Genomic DNA, 18,467 nt, shown 5'->3' on the forward strand with positions numbered 1-18,467 from the left:
GGGTTCTGGTACCCTGGTGATTAAACTTGTTTTGCTTTTTATTTCGGAATAAATGGTTTCAGCCAACACTGTTTGGCCTTGAGTGTTTGCTGCCCCTCACTGGGTCCTGGAGTCTGTATTGGCAGAGCTGGGAAGCCAGTCCTGCCAGCAGAGGAAGTCTTTAGGACTGTGTGGAGCCCCAGTGTCTGAGTATGTCCAGTGGGGCTGTTGGGGATCTTCCAGGCCCATTACCTGGAAACTGTTATTTATGGTCACTCCTGGGAGATTCCGTGGGGACTGCCATGGGGGCTATTGGGGACAGTCCTATGCTAATGATGGCCAACAGCTGTACATTTGACAGATAGAGGATCTCTAATCCTGGGGGGCGGTAGGGGGAAGCAAAGTGCCAGTCTTTGTCCATTTCATCACTGGACTCATCTCACCGGTCTGCACCCAGTAGCGTATTCCTCTTGTCTCTCCACATTTGCAGCCCAGAACCCCACATCCTCCCTGCAGCTGAATTCCTGCCCTCTAGTGGCCAGAGCCGGAGCTCTGGTAGCTTAGTGCCTAAGGCATTATGGTGGTTCAAACCCACCAGCCCCTCCTCAGAAGGAAGACTGGGCAATCTACTTCCGTAGAGATGCCACCTCGGAAACCCAAGGAGGGGTCACTATGAGTCAGGACCGACTCGACAGCTGTGAGTTTGGTTTGGTGTTTTAGTGGCCAGAGCAAAGGTCACAGGGATGAGTGCAGGCTCAGCTCCAGGTGCTTTCCAAGTGGGCCTTGGGAAGGATGTGGCCTTCTCTTGCCACTCCTTATGGCATCCTAGCAGGGGCTAGTTCACCCCTACCTTTCCACCCCCCTGGAACTGTCATCTCCCCCCTGGGTTCCATGGAGCCAGCAGAGGACACATTGTTCTCCATCATCCAGAAATGGTTTTATTCTCAGCTAAGAGACAGCAAAACTGGTAGCGGCCAGAGAACCACACAGCTGCCAGTATAGCACCCCCATGCTTTGAGGGGGTGAGGGATGGGAGGGATGGTGGAAAGGGCTGGCTGTCCACAGGCTGGGCATGAAAAGGAAGCTCATTGGAGGTGGAACACTTTGGAGGGGGGATGTCAAGGTGACAGTGTTCCCTGATAGTTGGGCCACAAGACTCCACAAGGACAGCACAGTGATTGAATCCCAACACTAGAGGCAAATCTGTGTCTGCCATATAGACATAGATATATATATATATATATATATATATATATATAGTATATATATATGAGTATTTATAGATATTTATAGAACAGGGCAGGAGCAATACCACAGAGGGGGCACAAGTTTTCACCATTGTCACACCTGGATGTGTCAGCTCACCATTACAACAGACTAAGTCACAGATAAGAGGGGAGGCTATAGGGCTGAGGGAACCAGTGTCAAGTCACAGAATAGCCGTCCAGGCAGGCTTGGAAAGGGAAGTCTCCGAGGAATAGGAGGAATCTGGTTAGAGGTCGAAGGGGGGCCTGGGGCTCTCAGGACGGGATGGACTTGCCTGACCCGATCGGCTGGCAGTTGGAGAGAAAGCAAAGAGAGAAAACGGGAGGGAGAAAAGGAGGGAGAGCTGGTAAGGCAAGAGCAGCTAAGCCACAGCAGTAGTGGAAGGAGATGGCATGGGAAGACACAGGTGCGAGTTTTTAGGCAAGGTGTTTGGAAAAAAGAGACGAAAACCGGAAGGTGGAAGGTGAGGAGCTGGAGATTGGCAGGGGGCAGAGCTTCATGGGGAGTCTCGGGTAGCTACCCCACCACCACACACACTGGTCTCTCACTCACCACCCAGACAGTCCACCCACACCTCCAGAACACATGCTCTGCCCCCTTTGGCTTCCCTGCTAACTCCCTCTTTGGCCCCATGTCTTCCAACCCACTAGCCCTGGGCCACCCCTAGCCTCAGGGAGTATGGGGCCATGAGCCCCACACATCAGCTACCAGGCCTGATGCAGAAAGGTAGAAAACACTGAACCAAGAGTTGAACCTAAACGGATGGCTGGAGGGAGCACTGGAGGCCCCTCTGGGTGATCAGGAAGCCCAGGGGTCCTCTGAGGGGACCCTGGGGGAGGCAGGGAGGGCAGGCAGCTGGATGCCAGTGGCCACAGACTTATAAGTCTAAGAGGGGAGCCTCAGCTGGTCGGGGGACTGCCGGTCGCGTAGGTGAAGCTGGGCCCTTCCTGCTGGGGAAAAGCAGAAGGGCAAGAGTCAGTAGTGGGGGAGGGTGGCAGGCAGGTTAGCTGGGCAAATTTTGTGTCCCAGCTTGGGCAGAGCTCAGAGAAGCTGACTTGTCCTGCACAAGGCCCAGGTTGGCAGACACTGTTGTCCCCATGGCTGAAAAGTGTAGGTCATCCCCAAGAGCAAGAAGCCAAAGTCCACGAGGCCATTGGCTGGCTTTGGTGCTTCATTTGGGGTTGAGGATGCTGCCACCTGTCACCCATGAGCAGTTTTGACAATACCAAGGAGGTAGAGTAAGGAGGGTGTCTGTCTCTGCCTCACTTGTGAGGTGTGTTACAGGCGGACGGTGAGTATAGTCCCCTCAGGATTTCAGAGATCATCAAACAACTGGGGCCTTCAACTCAGGTCACTGCTCGTTTGCATGACAGGAGGTGGGTCTCTGACCACCCCTCCCCTGCCATGACGTTGATTCCCAGACCTCCCAAGCTGGGTGTTGGATATCCTGCCCCAGCAGCATGTTTCAGATAGAAGATGAGTGTAGCTTCTCCCGGGGATGAAGTTCAAAGCTTCTAGCTGCCTCTACCATACTAACCCTTTCCAAGCTCCTAGCCCCTGAACCATAAACTATGTGCTCTCTGCCCTTTCAGATGTTTCCAGAGAGTACCCATGTCTGCCAGCTTGGGCATGGAGCCTGTCTCAAAGAGCCCTCCAGGCTCAGCCATGGAAGTCTTGGGCAGTGGCACTGAGTCCCGAGGCTCGCTGGGGAGGGAGGTGAGAGAGCCAGCTGGCAGGGAGGACAGAAAGAGGAAAGAGTAAGTCTGGAGCTGCAGAAGGGAGAGGGAGGGGAGCCTGGCTCTGAGGTCCCAGGTGCGCCCCTCAATGTGGAGCTGGTGCAGCAGGGGAGGCAGACACACCGTTCATGCAGCAAGTGGAGAGGCATGTACCTACCGTGGCTGACGCTCCTCAGGGGTCACTGATAGTGATTCTGAAAGACAGCACGAAATCAACATGGCAGTTCACACGCACGGATGGGGCTGGCCTGGGGGCGGGGAACGCGCACACGCACACGCCTGGGCGTGCACACACATGCTGTGAGGCCTCATGGCCTGGCATGCACACACTAACACACATGCTCACAAACAACAGGCATACACCCCTGCAGCCCTCCCCCCTCACTGCCCAGCACCCTCACTGCTGGCACGTGCAGCATGGATCTGGGGCATGCAGCCACTGGGCACATGGAAGCACGTGCATGGGCTGAGTCACGACACAGAAGCTCGCCCGCACACAGAAGGCATTTGCACCAGCTCCCTGTACACTTGTGCCTGGTGTGCCACTGCTCCAGAAGGGGCTGGACTTGCTTCCTTGGGGTCCAGCTGTCATTTTCTCAGCCCAAGAGCCTTCCATGGCTCCCTATCACCCACAGCATTGAGTCCCAAGTCAAAATGTCTCTAGGGACTTTGAAGGGTCTCCATCCAACCTGCCCCACCTTACCCAGGTAACCTCCACATATTCCTCCTTGCTCTGTCTGCACTCTCTGCTCTGGCCAACGGCTCTCTTCAACACATCCCACACTGAACCTTCACCTACATTGCTGTTCCCTGCCCAAATGCCCTCCCCACCCTTATCACAATCATCCCCCACACCTCACTTTAGTCAAGCTTCCTTTAAGAAGCCCTTCCAGACTCCTCTCTTCTTTGAGGCAGGGCCAAATGTTTCCCATGTGTCAGGAAGACCAGAGTTAGATTACCATCTCTTACAGTTCCCTATTCCACACCTCAGCATAGAGCTGCGCATGTGTAAATACCCTGAAGAATCTGAATTCAAGTTGTCAGTTAGCAAAGTGTTCCTATGGCTAGATTTGCAGTTAATGCAAATACAGCATCCCTATAGCCGTTGTCTTCTTTGATTCCCACACCAACACTGAGAGGAAGGCAGAAAATTCATCATCATTGGTAGAAAGGAAACTGAGACCCTGGAAAGGAAAGTGACTTATCTAAAATCTTAAGGTGAACCAGCATCTCTGGACTCCCCAATTCCATGCTGTCTGCCTTTACCCCATTTGCTTCTGTCATCAGATCACCATAGAGCAAACCCCATCCCCCTTTCTTTTGGGTTTATGGAGGCTAGTCCCATGGCTCAACCCTCCAAACCTCTGGAAACATAAACAGATGCTATTGGTCTGATGTGTTCTTAGAGAACGTGGCCAGTGCAAACAAGGCAGAATGAGTTAGATATTGGAGGGAACTTCCTTCAAAGAGGGTCATGGATCAAGAAGGCAAAATCAAAGGGGGTAGTAGAGTCATTTTCCTTGGAAATCTCTGGGAATGGGACAATTTTCACCCATTTCTGCCCCTTTCCTCACCAGCTGGTCCAGGCCAGGTAGGACCAGAGGCAGGAGGAGGGGAAAAAACTCGTAAGACTACTTCATAGCTCCTGGACCCCTTCGCCAGCTGATCCTTGTCCTACCCAATGCCTGGGTGCCACTCTTACACTCACATGCCTGTGTGCACGCCCACACACACATCACACACTGATGGTTGGTCACACAGCCACAGCCTAGCCTATGTTCCTGTGGGCCAGAGGTCCAATACCCTCTTGGGGCAGTTCAATGGAGTCGGGATTGGGAGGCTGGGGCATCAGAGTAGCCCTGAGGATAACTGAACAGAATCCACACATCCGGAGAGGATCTGGGTTCAGATCCTCGGGTATGCTCGAGGGAGGCTCACCAAAGGCTGGGAGAGGAGTAGAGGACCGAATGGAGAATGGAGAAGAGCGAGAAGGGGAAAGGAGGAACACAATGTATGAAAGGCTGAGAAAAGTGAAAAAGGAACGAAGCGCCATGCAAGTGCTGGAAAGAAGGGGGCGGGTGGGACGAGTCCCACGGCCCCCTCCCCAGGAACGACCACCTCCGGGACTCAGCGCTCTCTGGGGGCCAGGCCAGGCTCCATCAGCCCTCGGCCGCACACCCCGTGGTTCCGGCACCCACGGTCTGAGTGTCTTGGATGGAGAGGGGCAGCTCTAGCGGCCCGGGCTGATGCCTTAGAATCCGGATCTGGCCCCGAGGCGGGCTCCCCACTCTCCACCGCCCCGCACCCTCCCAGCCATGTCTAGTCAGGCGGCCTCTCCCACCGCACTCAGCCCCTACTCACCTGGGAACCCCGGGAGGGGCGCGGTTGGGGCGCGAGGGCACCTGGGGGGGAGGACCGAAGGGATCAGGGGAAGCCCCCGGCCTGGAGGGCACGGGGGGCGCCCCCCCCAGGGCGGACCCAGCAGGCGGAGGCCCAGGAGCAGGGCCCCGCGATCCTGGCCGGGCTGGGGGCACGGCGGGGGCTCGGCGCTGTGGCGTGGGGCTGGACGTGGGCGACCTGCGGGCGATAGCGATTGGGACGCAAGCAAAGAAGAAAGATAAGTCCTTCTGCTCAACCTGAGGCCCCGCCCTCAGGCCAGTGCAGGCCCCGCCCATGCACGCAAGCTCCGCCCCGCTCCGCCCAAGGTTCTTTCCAGAGCTTAAGGCCCGCCCCCAGAGGCGCCAACGTCCCAGCCCCGCCCCGCAGCCAGCGCTCCACGGCAAGCCCCGCCCCGCGACAAAGCCCCGCCCCTCTCTAAGCTCCGCCCCTCGCTCCAGGTGGGAGCCGCCCCGGTGACGCGGGCGCGCCACTGCCCGGTCCCGGCCCTCCTCCCGCGGGCCCCGGGCTGGGGGCTTTGGGGCCTTGGGGGCCGGCCCTGGTACCTGCGTCCGGTCGGTACGCTCTGCACCTGCAGCCACGAGTCGTCCACAGGCGGGGGCATGGGCGTGCTGACGGTGGTCGTGTTGATGTCGCCGATGATGCTCAGCGCCTCCTTCAACGCGTGGTACATGCGCAGCATCTCGTCGCGGCGCTGCGCCTGCTCGGCTGACTCCTCCATCAGAGTGTTCTGGTCCCCGCACGAGTACAGGTTGGCCAGTAGCTCCGAGAAGATGAACTCCTTGGTCTGCGGGCCCGCGAGGAGGAGAATGGGCTAAGACCCGATGTCTGAGCCACTCCGCACACCGCCGGGCCCTGTTGGGACTTTCCACTGGCCTGAGTGGGGTTTGGCGTTTCATATGTAGCTTCACTACCGCCTAAACTCGGAGTCTCCCCACCCCCCCACTTTGCTCTTTTTTCAGATTGAGGACCAGAGAGGAAAAGTGACCCGCCCAAGGTACAGATCTGGGAGGAGACTGAGGACCTATCACACTACCAGTACACCTGCCTTCTTAGTTCTTTGAGCCTTAGTTTCCTTAGTTATATTCTTTCCAAAGAGTTGCATTCTCTACTGGACCAAAAAAGGGAAGATGAGGGCTTAAAATTGTCTGAATCCTTAAGAATTGAGAGTAACAAGTTTAAATGTGCACCTGGATTGGGTTTTCCAGGTGTTCCCCATGCTAAGGCTCTGAGACATTCATGGAGAGATGCTTAGGGTTTTTTTTTTAATAATTATTATTCCGTAGGCCCTTGTCTCTTTTATTATTCAAATATATGCTGGCCACCTACTATGTGGTAGGTACTGTGTTGTTATATACTTTATATGCATTTCATCCTCAACCCTGTAAGGTTGGTGCTATTATTATCCATATTTTACGTATTAGGAATTAGAAGTGGGTTTGTTTTTTAGGAAATACAGGTTCAGAGAGAGTAGTTCATTTGCTCCAAGTCACACAGAGAATTCCTAGCAAAATCAGGGTTCCAATCCAGTTCTCATTCTCCATGCTTTTTCCCTAAGCCACAGGTTGCGGTAGTGCTGTGGGGTATGTATTTCAAAGCCTCCTCTGAGCGTTCTCAAAAGAGGCAGGTTCCTGCACCCTCCTAAGACCTAACTCAAAAAACTCACTGCTGAGTCAGATCTAAGTCAGATCCAGCCCCTCCTTGGACTTCCGAGGCAGTATCACTACAGAGGTAGATTGCCCAACTTTCCTTTCAAGGAGTGGCTGGTGGGTTTGAACCTCCAGCCTTCTGGTTAGCAGTCAAATGCCTTAGGTATTACGCTAGCAGAGCTCCCTCCCAAGACCTAATGAATCAGAATTCCTGGGGTGGTGCCTAGGAATGAACATTTTAGCCAGATTTCCAGGCTAAATGCATAGTGAAGTTTGAGAATGCTGCTGTTGGGTGCGATACATGGAAATGTGTGAGCTGTCTATTGAAGGCAGGGGTGCTTCTGGACTCTGGGGACCAACCTGAAGAGAACTAGGAACCTGGGGTCAAAGGAGAAAGGGATTGTCCCTGGATTATTTTGTGGCAGAATCCCTCACTGTGCCAGGAGCACTGCTTTTATCTTAGTGATCCCTCCCTTCCCTAGTTCACTCAGCATGGGTGGCCCACCAGAAGTATCATTAATGATTGCCAATGGTGTGCCAAGGATGGGGGCCTTGAAAATACAGTTGCATATAATGTGAGCATGCTGGGCCAAGAGGAAGCCTTGGAGAGGGCCAGGGTAAAGATATGTGAGGCTATGTAGGGTGGGGACTCCCTGCTCCGGGACTGTGGATAGAGGGGACTGGCATGTGCTGTCTACATAAAAATTATGTTTTCTCTGAGATCTAGCCTTACAGAGCTAGCCTATGCTTCTTCTCATTGACCCTGGAATACTGGACCATGTCCTCCCCCACCAGACCATGCCCTAGTGGTCTAGACCATGCTCCCCCCACTTTGCCCCAATGTTCTGTACCACACTTGCCCCACCAGACCTGGCCCCAGAGGCCCTTGCCTCTCTCAACATTTCTGGCCCCAGAGATCTAGACCTGCACTGTCCAATATGGTAGCCACCTGTGACCGCTGAGCACTTGAAGTGGGCCAAGTGCGACTGAGGAACTGAATTTTGTATTTAGTTTCATTTTAATACAAATTTAATAATTGGTACTTGATTTAGTTATTGGAAAACTTTTTGAAGTATGTTTGGAACAACTTGTATATGTGAATCTGCTTTTTCAACTGTGAATTTCATGAACTCTAAATATAGATTGAGTATTTACAATGAAAATTTAGTGATTGAATCAGATTTGGAAAATTTAGTACAAAAAAAAAAAGAATGTAAAAGAGCTCAATAATGTTATATTGATCCCACATTGAAATGATATTTTAGATGTATTAGGTTAAATGAAATATATTATTACAATCAACTTTGTTTCTTTTTACTTCTTTTTAATGTGGCTACTAAAAAATGTGAACTTATATGTGAAGCTCACATTATATTTCCCTTGGACAGCTCTGGTCTAGACCATGCCTCCCTCCTACACCTGGTCCCACAGGGCTGGCTTGCAGGTGCCTCCCTCAAGCTAAACTGTCTGTCTTGGTCCTACCAGAGCACCTCATCCCCCATGCAGTGGGCCACGCACGTTGTTGATCATGAGGTGCATGATGGTCTTAGGCATGAGGTCCCGCACAGTCTTGTTGACGATGGCCATGTATGAGTCCACCAGGTTCCGGATGGTCTCCACCTGCCGCTCCAGCTGTGGGTCCATGGAGTGCATGAAGCTGTCCGAGCCATTCTCTTCAGTCTCACTGGCCTGCGGTTGGCAACAGACAAGTGTCAGGGTGGCCAAATCTGTCCAGTCTAACAGGGCCCTGCTGGGCTTCAGCCCCCAGTCCAGAGTCTCAGCCCCTCCAGGGGTGTGGTGGAACACTGAGGCACAGGGAGGAGACAAATCTGGCCTGAACACCCCGACACCCAGCTCCTCCCACCCCAGTGCCTCTCAGGACCCCAGACGCCCTTTCTTCAGCCTTGTTTCTGTTCTGATTTTAGTGCCTAGAATTTGCTTGAGTTTTGTAATCCATGAATTAGAAAAGAACACCTCCAAGGTTTCCCAGGTTTCCTTCTGATTCTGAAAACCTGGGTGGCACTGTTGCCTGGGAGAGGTCTAGCAGAAGGCAAGGGAAGGGCACACTCACTTTCTCCTTGTCCTGGGAGGCCCACACCAAGGCCACAAGGCCGCCACACCAGCATTGCCACCACCGCCGCCACCAGATAGGACAGCCGAAGCAGACACACACACAAAGGAAAAGAAGAGAAACTGAGTGAAGCCAGGCACCGCACCCCAGCTCTAAGGCAACTCTAGATTATTACAGTAAAAGAGGAGACAGACAGACTTCTATGGAAGAAGACAGCCCAAAGAAACCACCACCGCATGGAGGGGATGCAAGAAATGCCTCCCATGGCAGAGAAGGCCTTGGAGAATCTCACTCCAGGGTCAGTGGGCACAGGGATCCCCGAAATTGATGAGCCCAATAAAGGCTCAGAAACATGGCATGGCTTGGTATCACTGAGGGTGGTGCCTCAGAGACCCCTCATATAAGCAGCCTGCCTCTTCCCTCCCTGCCTTCACTCACCCCAACACGTTCAGGGTACACGCCAGCCCTCAGGAAGGAGGCCTTCCAGCTGTCCACTTCCTCCTGGGTCTCACAGGCCAATTCCAGCTGCCGGTAATCCTTGTACACATTCCTGTAAGATGGGCAGGTGGTGAAGGGAGGCCAAGGCAAAGCCCACCCTCCTTGGTGGTTAAGGGAATGCATGTGTGGTGGGGTCATCAGGCCTGGGGTGCAGTCCTGGCTTTCTTGTTTCCCAGCTGTGTGTCCCTGAGAAGGTCTCATTCTCCTTCCACACCTTAGTTTTCCTCATCAAGCAAATGGGTTAATTGTAATAATAATTGCTGCCTCCTAGGGTGATGGTGGGGGAGCTCTGGTAGCATAGTGGCTAAGGCACTTGACTGCTAACTAGAAGGCTGGTGGTTCAAACCCACCAGCCACTCCTCGGAAGGAAGGTTGGGCAATCCTACTCCCGTAGTGATACTGCCTCGGAAACCCAAGGAGGGGTCGCTATGAGTCGGGGCCGACTCGACGGCAAATAACAACAATAACAACAACAGGGTGATGGTGGAGTCATGGTAGGAGCTCTGGTAGCATAGTGCCTAAGGCACTTGACTGCTAACCAGAAGGCTGGCGGTTCAAACCCACCAGCCACTCCTCGGAAGGAAGGTTGGGCAATCCTACTCCCGTAGTGATACTGCCTCGGAAACCCAAGGAGGGGTCGCTATGAGTCGGGGCCGACTCGACGGCATATAACAACAACAGCAACAAAAAGGGTCATGGTGAGGGATTAGGGAAACAAGTAGTAAAATACTTAGAAAGAGACTGAACCCTCAATCAAAGAGGCATCCAGTAGACAATGCAGACCCCTGGCTTAGATCTCTGACCCTATTTGGCTCCCTCCCTGGCTCTCTGAGGACTTCCCTCAGGGACAGCTGCATTCAATCTTCATCTCTGATTAGGACTCACTCAAATTCTCACTACCGTCCTCCTCGAGTTTTCGAGGAGGTATCGCTACGAAAGTAGATTGCCCCATCTTCCTTCCGAGGAGTGGCTGGTGGGTTTGAACCGCCAGCCTTCTGGTTAGCAGTCAAATGCCTTAGGCACTACACCACCAGAGCTCCCTAGGACCCACTAGAAAGGTGAAAAGGAGCACTGGTGGTGTGGTGCTAAAGCATTTGACTACTAACCAGAAGGTTGGAGGTTCAAACTCACAAGCTACTCCAAGAAGGAAGACAGGACAATCCACTTCTGTAAAGACTGACTGCCTCACAAACCCAAAGGGGTTTTTATTCATTGGAATTGTGAGTTTCAAGTCGAGAGAGGTGAAAGAAGCTCTGGTGGTGCAGTGCCTAAGGCATTTGACCGCTAACCGCTGTTGGTGGTTGAAACCCACCAGACACTCCACGGAAGGAAGATGGGACAATCTACTTCTGTAAAGATTTACTGCCTCGGAAACCCAATAGGGGTCGCTATGAGTTGGAATCGACTCGATGGCAGTGGGTTTGTTTATTTATTTGGTTTAGAGAGGTGAGAGGCCTACTTTGCTACTGATCCCACTGGACATTGAGCAACACGAGATAGGGGCCGAGGAGCTTCTGATCTTTACTTTGTTCCCAGGTCCTGGCAGGTTGTCCCATGCAGAGCAGGCACTAAACAAGGGACTGTAGAAGAAAGCAAGGGAGGAAGGGACTTGGCATGACGTCTAGCAGAGTAGCTCAGTAAATACTCGTCAGAGGAATGACTTGCTATGGGGCTCGGGGCAGGTCCCTCTCCTCTCTGAAGCTATGTATCCTGATTTGTACTCAGTGAGGGTAGTTTCAGGCTTGTAGGATCTGGGGCCCCAGGGGGCAGCCCCAGGCCGGGGGCAGGCAGGCACCTCTGTTCCGTGTTAAAGAGGGCAAAGATATGCTTGCTCGACATGAAGCCCTTCTCCACGTCCCGCAGCTTCAGGTTGTCCACAGACAGCATGTATTTCTTCTCTTTCTCCTGTAGGGAAGAGCAGGAGTGATGAGTGAGGATGGCACTCTGCCTGCCACATTCACTGCCTACGAGTGCTCCTGCTGGCCTATGCCTGGTGCTGTGGATCCCCAGAGAGCCCTCACACTCTACAGGTGCTGACTGAGGAAGGCCTCAAAGGGCACAGTGTCTAAGCCATTCCTCCCACCTCTGCAGATGGGCCCAAGCCTTGGAGCCCAGAGTGGTAAGGCTGAGGCTGGACCCCACATCCCTCCCCAAGCAAGCCTTGGATGCTAGCCAGGGCATCCCCAGGCAGGGACCCCGCCTGGCTGCTAGGACACGTGGCTTGCTATGGATAAGCCACTGACTTCATTTCCTGACTCAGAGACAGAGAAGGGGGCGGGCCACCAGCCCCAGAGGCTTCAAAGGGCTGGTTCAGCCCACTCCCTCCAGCCACCCATGTGTTAGCAATCAGGCACACAGCTCAAGCCGGCAGATGGTGTGTTTATGTGTGCAACATATGCATGGTTGTGTGTTTGTGCAAACATGTGCAAGCCTGAGTACATATCCTGTCACCATCGTGTGTGTGCCCATGTGTCTGTATTGCATGTGTATGTATATGTGTGTGCACATATATGTTTGGGGAGGTACCCAACGTAGACCCGTGTCAGTGCAAGCAATTTGTTGATCAATGCAGATGTGTGCCTATGAACAACTTTTGTTGTTCGTATGTGTAACGATTGTTAAGTACCTAAGTGTTTGCATGAACGTGTCTTTTTGTACTTCAGGTGACATAGTTATGTACAGTTTGTGTAATAGGCTGTATGTTCGGTTTGTCTCTAGGCACTGGGAGAGAGTTATATGAATCTGTGGATAGGTGTGTAGAGTGCTAGGCTCTGTGCACGTTTGTACACCTTGTATAAGCTGACATAGGTCTAAGAGGAAGGGACTCAAGTTCTGGGGAGGAGGAACCCCAGGATGGGGTCTGGGAGGAGGGAAGGGTTTCTGCTGTCTCTCCCCTGCTTACCCACACAATGCCACAGCACCTATGCCAGGTTGGCAGGGCTGGGCCTGGGGTAGTGGTGGTGGATCTGTGTGGGTCTCAGAGACTCAGAGGACTTGGGCGGGAGCCCCACCCAGAATCTCAGGTGGGGGGCTGAGTTTAGGAGGACCCTGCTGCCTCCTCCCAGCGTCATCCTGCCCACTCCCCCCCAACCCATCCAGCCACATAAAGCCGCCTTTATGCCAGGCGGGTGGCCTGGAGCCCCAGAGGGCGGCTGGGGGAGGAGGGGAGGAAGTTGCACACACGGCCAGAGAACATCTGGAACCATTCGAGGGAGGCCCCACCGCCACCGCCCTGTGCTTTGGGGTTGGACACTAGGTAGGAGCGGCCTCCTCCTCCCACCCCTCCCTTCCTGCTGGGTCGGCCCCCTCCCCAGGCCCCTCCTTCCCAGCCACAGCTCCCTGCTCACCCTTGCCACGTCAAAGAAGGCAGAAGGGGAGTCGGGAGCAGAGAAGGGACCACGGCTGGCTGGGCTGGAGCTGGGGGAACACTGGAACTGGGGCTGGGGAGGCTTGGATCTCTAGGAGATGGGGCCGAAGCTCCCACCGGATGGATAGACATTGCTGCCTGGATGGACCAGAGGACACCTCCACTCCGTCTACCCAGTGTTTAGACTATCTGTTCAGGACTCCCAAATTGTACAGTAGTCTGCACATTGGTTAGGCTGGGCTGGGTTAGACCCTCGGCGCCGACGCTGGAGAGCTGGATGGATCCCCTCCCTCCAACCCAGATCTGGAGCCTGGAGCCAGGGCAGGGGGCTTGGGTAGCACAGGGAGGGCTGGGAGAAGGTATAGAAGGCTGGGGGTGCCACCTAGTTGTGGGATGGGGTGGGTAGTGGGTAATGGTGGTGACGGGAGAAGGCGACAGAGGAAGACTGAGAAGATAAGGGGTCAATGAGGGCTGGGGATATGGGTGACTGCTTGTCTGCCCAGAGGGTTTCCCTTTGCCACCAAAGACTAGATAAAGGGTTGGTGACTGGGTGGAGGAGGGGGACCCCCACTGCCCAGACCACGTCAAAGTCCCCTGCTGTCCTAGTGCAAAACTCCACTCACACTCAAACACACAGTGCCTCACCTCGACACCCGTCCCCACAACTCAGGCACATACATTCACAGATCCACACCTGAAATCACATTTTCATGCCCCGTGCACACACACATGCATGTACACACACACACACACACCCTCACAATGGGCCACTCTTCTTCTGCATCCTGACATCCCAACCACACATGTATGTATTCTCAGGTCCCAAATATTTCACATTCACACCCTTCTTCCTCAATCCCACTCCCCCAAACACACACACACCTACCTGCACTTCAGCCAGGCACACACACACAAACACTTGGAAAGTCACACCTCAAGGTCACACACTCAACCCCAAATACACACGCACACCCTCGTACTCCAAACACACCTAGGTGCTTACACCCCAAACACATTCTCCCCCAAAACACCCACACACCTCATCCACACACCCCCCACACACACACCCCACCTCCCACCCCTCATTACCCATGCTCCATCCCCACCCCACCCCCACTCCAAGCAGTTGTTCACACTTGAAAAAACTCAAATGTCACACAAAGCTCAAAACAGACTCACATACCCAGGTAAGTGGCCAGAGGGCCCCTATCATTTGCACTCAGGTCCCCCCCACACACAGTGCATCCAGTTGGGGCCCTCAGACCCAGGCCACACTGTCACCCTGTCCCTATATTAGGAGCCTCAAAGTGGGAGCACCAGGAGTTGTGGGGCCAGGAGTTGAGGCCCCCAACCCCTAGGGTGTCTAGGAAGCCTGCCTGGACGACAGTGCAGGAAGCGACCCCCCTATGGGGGCTCTACGCCACCTCACACTCCATCCTTTCCAGGGGCCCTACTTGCTCTCACTCGTGCTAGGGGAGAGGCCAGGGTTGGGGTAATGAGGTCCAGATGGCTTGGCACCCCTGCCAGTGACGACAGAGGGCCCCACCCAAGGTGGGAAGGAGGGGGCCCTGACTAGGGCAGACTTAGAGGAGGAAGGGACCAAGGAGGGGGCTTGGAGACCAAAGTCACAGGCCCTCACCCCAAGCCTCACTCTCCCATTTGAAAGCACCCTATCCTCCAACAGCCCTTCAGGAAGCAGAGGGCCCCTTCCCCCACTTCTTAGCCAGCTGGCGTTCATTACCACAGCCCCCCCACCCTCCCCTTCTCTCTGGTCACCTCTGGAATCCAGATGTGGAAGCCAAATAGACTCATTCTTAAAGGAGACCAGCAGCAGGGGAGGGGAGTGGCAGGGGGCTTCTGTGCGCTCAATGGGCAGGGAGGGGGTTGTGCAGTGGCTCTACAGGCCGCTACCATCGCACCATCCTCCTCAGCCTGGAAGCACCCTGGGCATCCCCCATGGACTGCTGGGCTCTAGGGGGCTGGGGTGCAGGGGTTAATAGGGTGTCTGGCAGCGAGGCTTGTGTGTCATGGGCCTGTGGGGGCCACAGAAGAGGAGGCACGCCCTGAAGCGGGAAAACAGGAAGGCTGGGCTAGCGACATCAGGGAGGGGTACCTGGCATTCCTGCCCACCATCTCCAGGACCCTGACTCTGCCCAGTTACCTTCTTTTTACAACTTGGATGAGAGCCCCCTGCCCCAATCCCCAGAATCTCCTGCCTCCAATCTTTGCATCCCACCTCCTCCCATGGGTCTTTGGTATAATTTAAAAAAAAAAAAAAAACCCTCATTGTGGTAGGATCTGAGGCCAGCTCTGGCCACCAGCTGGCCCCTTCATGACCAGGGGCCCTGTGCTCACCTCATCATCCTTGTACCAGGACAGATTCTCAGCAGTCAGCACAAACCAGTACTCCTTGGAGCCACCCTTCATGATGCCAATATTGTTGATGGTCAGCCAGCCCTTCCGGATGACCTGGAGGGTGAGGGGCCAGGAGGTCAGTAGGTAGGGGCCAGGCTTCCCCACGAAGAACCAGGTAGACAAAGAGAGGCATTCAAAAGCCCACCCCTTCCCCAGCTCTTGAAAGCATGACTGCTCAGGGGAGTGGGGCGCCAGACCTGCCCTGGTTTGAACTACAAGTGAATGGAGTGGGAAACAGGAAGACAGAGCTCACCTCAGGATAAGGAGCTTACTGATAGAGCATTCTGAGTAAGGGACCAGTGGCCTTGGTTGGGGATGAGCTCCCCACTGCTAAGTGTGCAAGCAGAGTTTATGTAGCAGATGGAGGGAAGGCAACTCTGAGTTCCTTTTCAGCTTATGATCCATTCACTCTAAGACTTTTCTGTCAGATCTCAGGGACTTTGCATAGGCTGCTGCCTCTGTCTAGAAAGTACTTTCCCTCCCTCTTTGCCTACAAATTCCTACTCACCCTTTGGGTACCAGCTCCTAAGTCATATTCTCAGAAAGGCCCTCGCTGGCTCCCCAGTATAAATTAGGACTGCTGTTATAATCTTTTATCACTTCCTTAAGTCTTCTATGAAGGAGCTCTGGTGGCACAGTGGTTAAGCATTCGGCTGCTAACCAAAAGGTCAGCAGTTTGAACCCACCAGTTGCTCCATAGGAGAGCGGTGAGGCAGTCTGCTTCCATACAGCCTTGGAAACCCTATGGGGCATTTCTACGCTGTCCTATAGGATCGCTATGAGTCAGAATCGATTCGATGACAGTGAGTTTTGGTTTGGTTTAAGTCTTCTATGACACTGACTGAGATTTTAAATTAATTTGGTGTGTATGTCTGATTACCTGTTGGTATAAGCCTCCCCCACTGAATTACAGACTCTCTCATTCACTAGTATTTCCCCAGCACATTGCAGGGTGCTTAGCAAACAGTAAGTGATCTGTAAATGTGGCATGAATAAATGAATGCTACATACTATGGTTCTAAGTCTTTGGGCCCCAGGCCCAGGACCCAGGTTGAGTGGTGGGGAGAAGGAAAAGGGAGAAGGAACTGAGTCAGGAAAAGCCCAGGCCCCTTCTTCCTGAGTAAAGTTCAGAGTGAAAAGCAAAGGTTCCTTTTTATGTCAGGGACCAGCTGTCCCTAGAACCATCCTGAGCTATCACCATATACTGGGGTCTGTCAGTTCTCCTCCAAGGGCAGGATCACTGCACATGCCCTGGTGGTGGGCCAGTCCCGAGCCCAGGAGCCTGGTGCAGACTGAGAGGGTGAGGGAACTGCTGCTTCTCCCTCCCCTGACCCAGACATCGCTGGCTTCTCTGAGCATCCAGAGAAGACCTGAGGAGGGCTGGGGGCTAGCAGGAAAGCCTCCTAGGGTCAGGCTTGATTCTGAGGTCCTCAAAGCCCTCCTGGAGCCCTCCTTACCCCCTCTCTGGCTTCTCTGAGAATCTTGCGGAGAACCCAAGTCACACAGCCAATCAGTAGCTAAGCTGAGGGGAAACCATAGCTGTCTTAGTCAGTTAACAGGACACAGTAGCCAGGATTCCATGACTCCTCTTCTGCCCCTGTCCCAAGAGCTGACTAGCAGACCTCACCACCCTGCTCCCTGCCCAGACTCGAAGACTTTATCCTCACCTTGGTCATCCCCAGCCCTGCACTCCTCTCTGCTTGCCCACCCTGCTCGGGGCTCTCAGGGGTCTTTAGCTGGGCTTTGCCTGCAAGACCAGGTCTTTACAGGGCAGGGGCAGGTCTGACTCCTGTCCAGGACCCAGCACAGTGTAGGTACCAGTGAGTATTTGCTGAACTGAATTGTTGCAAAATATCCCATTCATAATTCCTTCATTCTGCTGAGTACCTACTGCACGTCAGACACTGGGCTTGGAGGTAAGGATTTAGTGATAAACAAGACAGACTCAGCCCCTGCCCTCATGGAGCTAGGGAAGGAAATAGACATCAAACCAATAATCACACAAACATCTAGATTATTACAAAGAAAATATGTCCTATGGAACTTATCAGAGGGGAAGCTCAGAACTCTATAGCTGTTGTGTATGAAGGGGGTTAAGACAGGGTTCATGATGAGTACTATTTTGCAGAGATCTGAGGGACAGAGTGCAGAAAGCCAGGTGAGGAATGGCTTGTCTCTTGACATTTCATTCTTTACTCAACTCTGGTAGAGCTGGCTGTCAGCTTCTTAAAAACATGTCTCCCTCCCATCCATCCATCCATCCATCCATCCATCCACCAGATGTTTAAGGAGCACTTACTCTACGCCAGGCCTCTGCCAGGCATTTTCACACACCTCTCCCTACATGGACTGCCTGAAGCAGGTGTTTAGCTCATGCACACTGATAGACAGACTGATGGAACTATGCATGTGGCTAGGCCTTGCCTCTGGCCTGACAGCATGTGTGAGACACCCATGTATTGATGTGTGCAAGTGGCTCAAGCCAAAGGGCATTCTCTTGCCCCCTGCATATCCCCCTTACCAATCAGTTCCCCTCCTCCCCCTCACTACACAAGCCAAAAACCCCAGTCCTGGTACTCACCAAAATCTCATCCTGCAAAGAGGTAACCATAGCAACCACGAGAAGCATCGGGAGAGAGGAGAGAGGGTTACTGAGGCAGGGTGGGAGGCTTGTGGCTGGCGGCTGACAGGCTCCCTGGCCCCCATGGGACCCCTTCCCTCAGGGGAGGGGGCTCTCAGAGCTTGGTGTCCGTCCGGCACCCTCCATCCCTCGGGCTGGGAAGCTGGGGCCCACTCACCTGGTTCCCTGAAGCCTTCTTCTTGTTCATCTGGTTGCTCCTCTGCTGAGCACTAATGGGGAGACAGGGGAGGAGTCTCAGAGCTTCTTCTCTCAAGGGGCCCCATTCAATGGGCAGTGAATCCAGTGGGTTAACCCATGGGCTTGGGTCCTACACATGCACACACACACATCCACTCATATGAGAGGTGTCACCTTCTCTGTCCAGGGAGCACTCACTTGGCAAAGCCTATGAAGTCCTCATGGTTGGTGTTCATGTAAGCCAGCTCAATATCAATGAGGAGCATGACCT

At 53.7% G+C, this 18,467-nt stretch overlaps 1 protein-coding gene across 1 annotated transcript in view; it reads right to left on the reverse strand.

Annotated features, from left to right (window-relative positions):
* Positions 1–1,471: 1,471 nt before the first annotated feature.
* The window catches only part of DNM1 (dynamin 1), a 47,661-nt gene continuing 30,665 nt past the window's right edge, over positions 1,472–18,467 (reverse strand). The window contains exons 12-22 of the mRNA XM_007944275.1: positions 18,395–18,465; positions 18,177–18,228; positions 17,960–17,971; positions 15,319–15,432; positions 11,392–11,501; positions 9,537–9,648; positions 9,099–9,110; positions 8,546–8,716; positions 5,924–6,165; positions 5,343–5,558; positions 1,472–1,532 (exon numbers count right to left, since the gene is read on the reverse strand). Of these exons, the coding sequence (XP_007942466.1) occupies positions 1,472–1,532; positions 5,343–5,558; positions 5,924–6,165; positions 8,546–8,716; positions 9,099–9,110; positions 9,537–9,648; positions 11,392–11,501; positions 15,319–15,432; positions 17,960–17,971; positions 18,177–18,228; positions 18,395–18,465 (1,173 nt within the window). The remainder of the gene's footprint in view (positions 1,533–5,342; positions 5,559–5,923; positions 6,166–8,545; positions 8,717–9,098; positions 9,111–9,536; positions 9,649–11,391; positions 11,502–15,318; positions 15,433–17,959; positions 17,972–18,176; positions 18,229–18,394; positions 18,466–18,467) is intronic.

The sequence above is a fragment of the Orycteropus afer genome, unplaced genomic scaffold, assembly GCF_000298275.1.
Source record: "Orycteropus afer afer isolate SDZICR_OR568_19922 unplaced genomic scaffold, OryAfe1.0 scaffold00123, whole genome shotgun sequence".
Classification (NCBI taxonomy): domain Eukaryota; kingdom Metazoa; phylum Chordata; class Mammalia; order Tubulidentata; family Orycteropodidae; genus Orycteropus; species Orycteropus afer.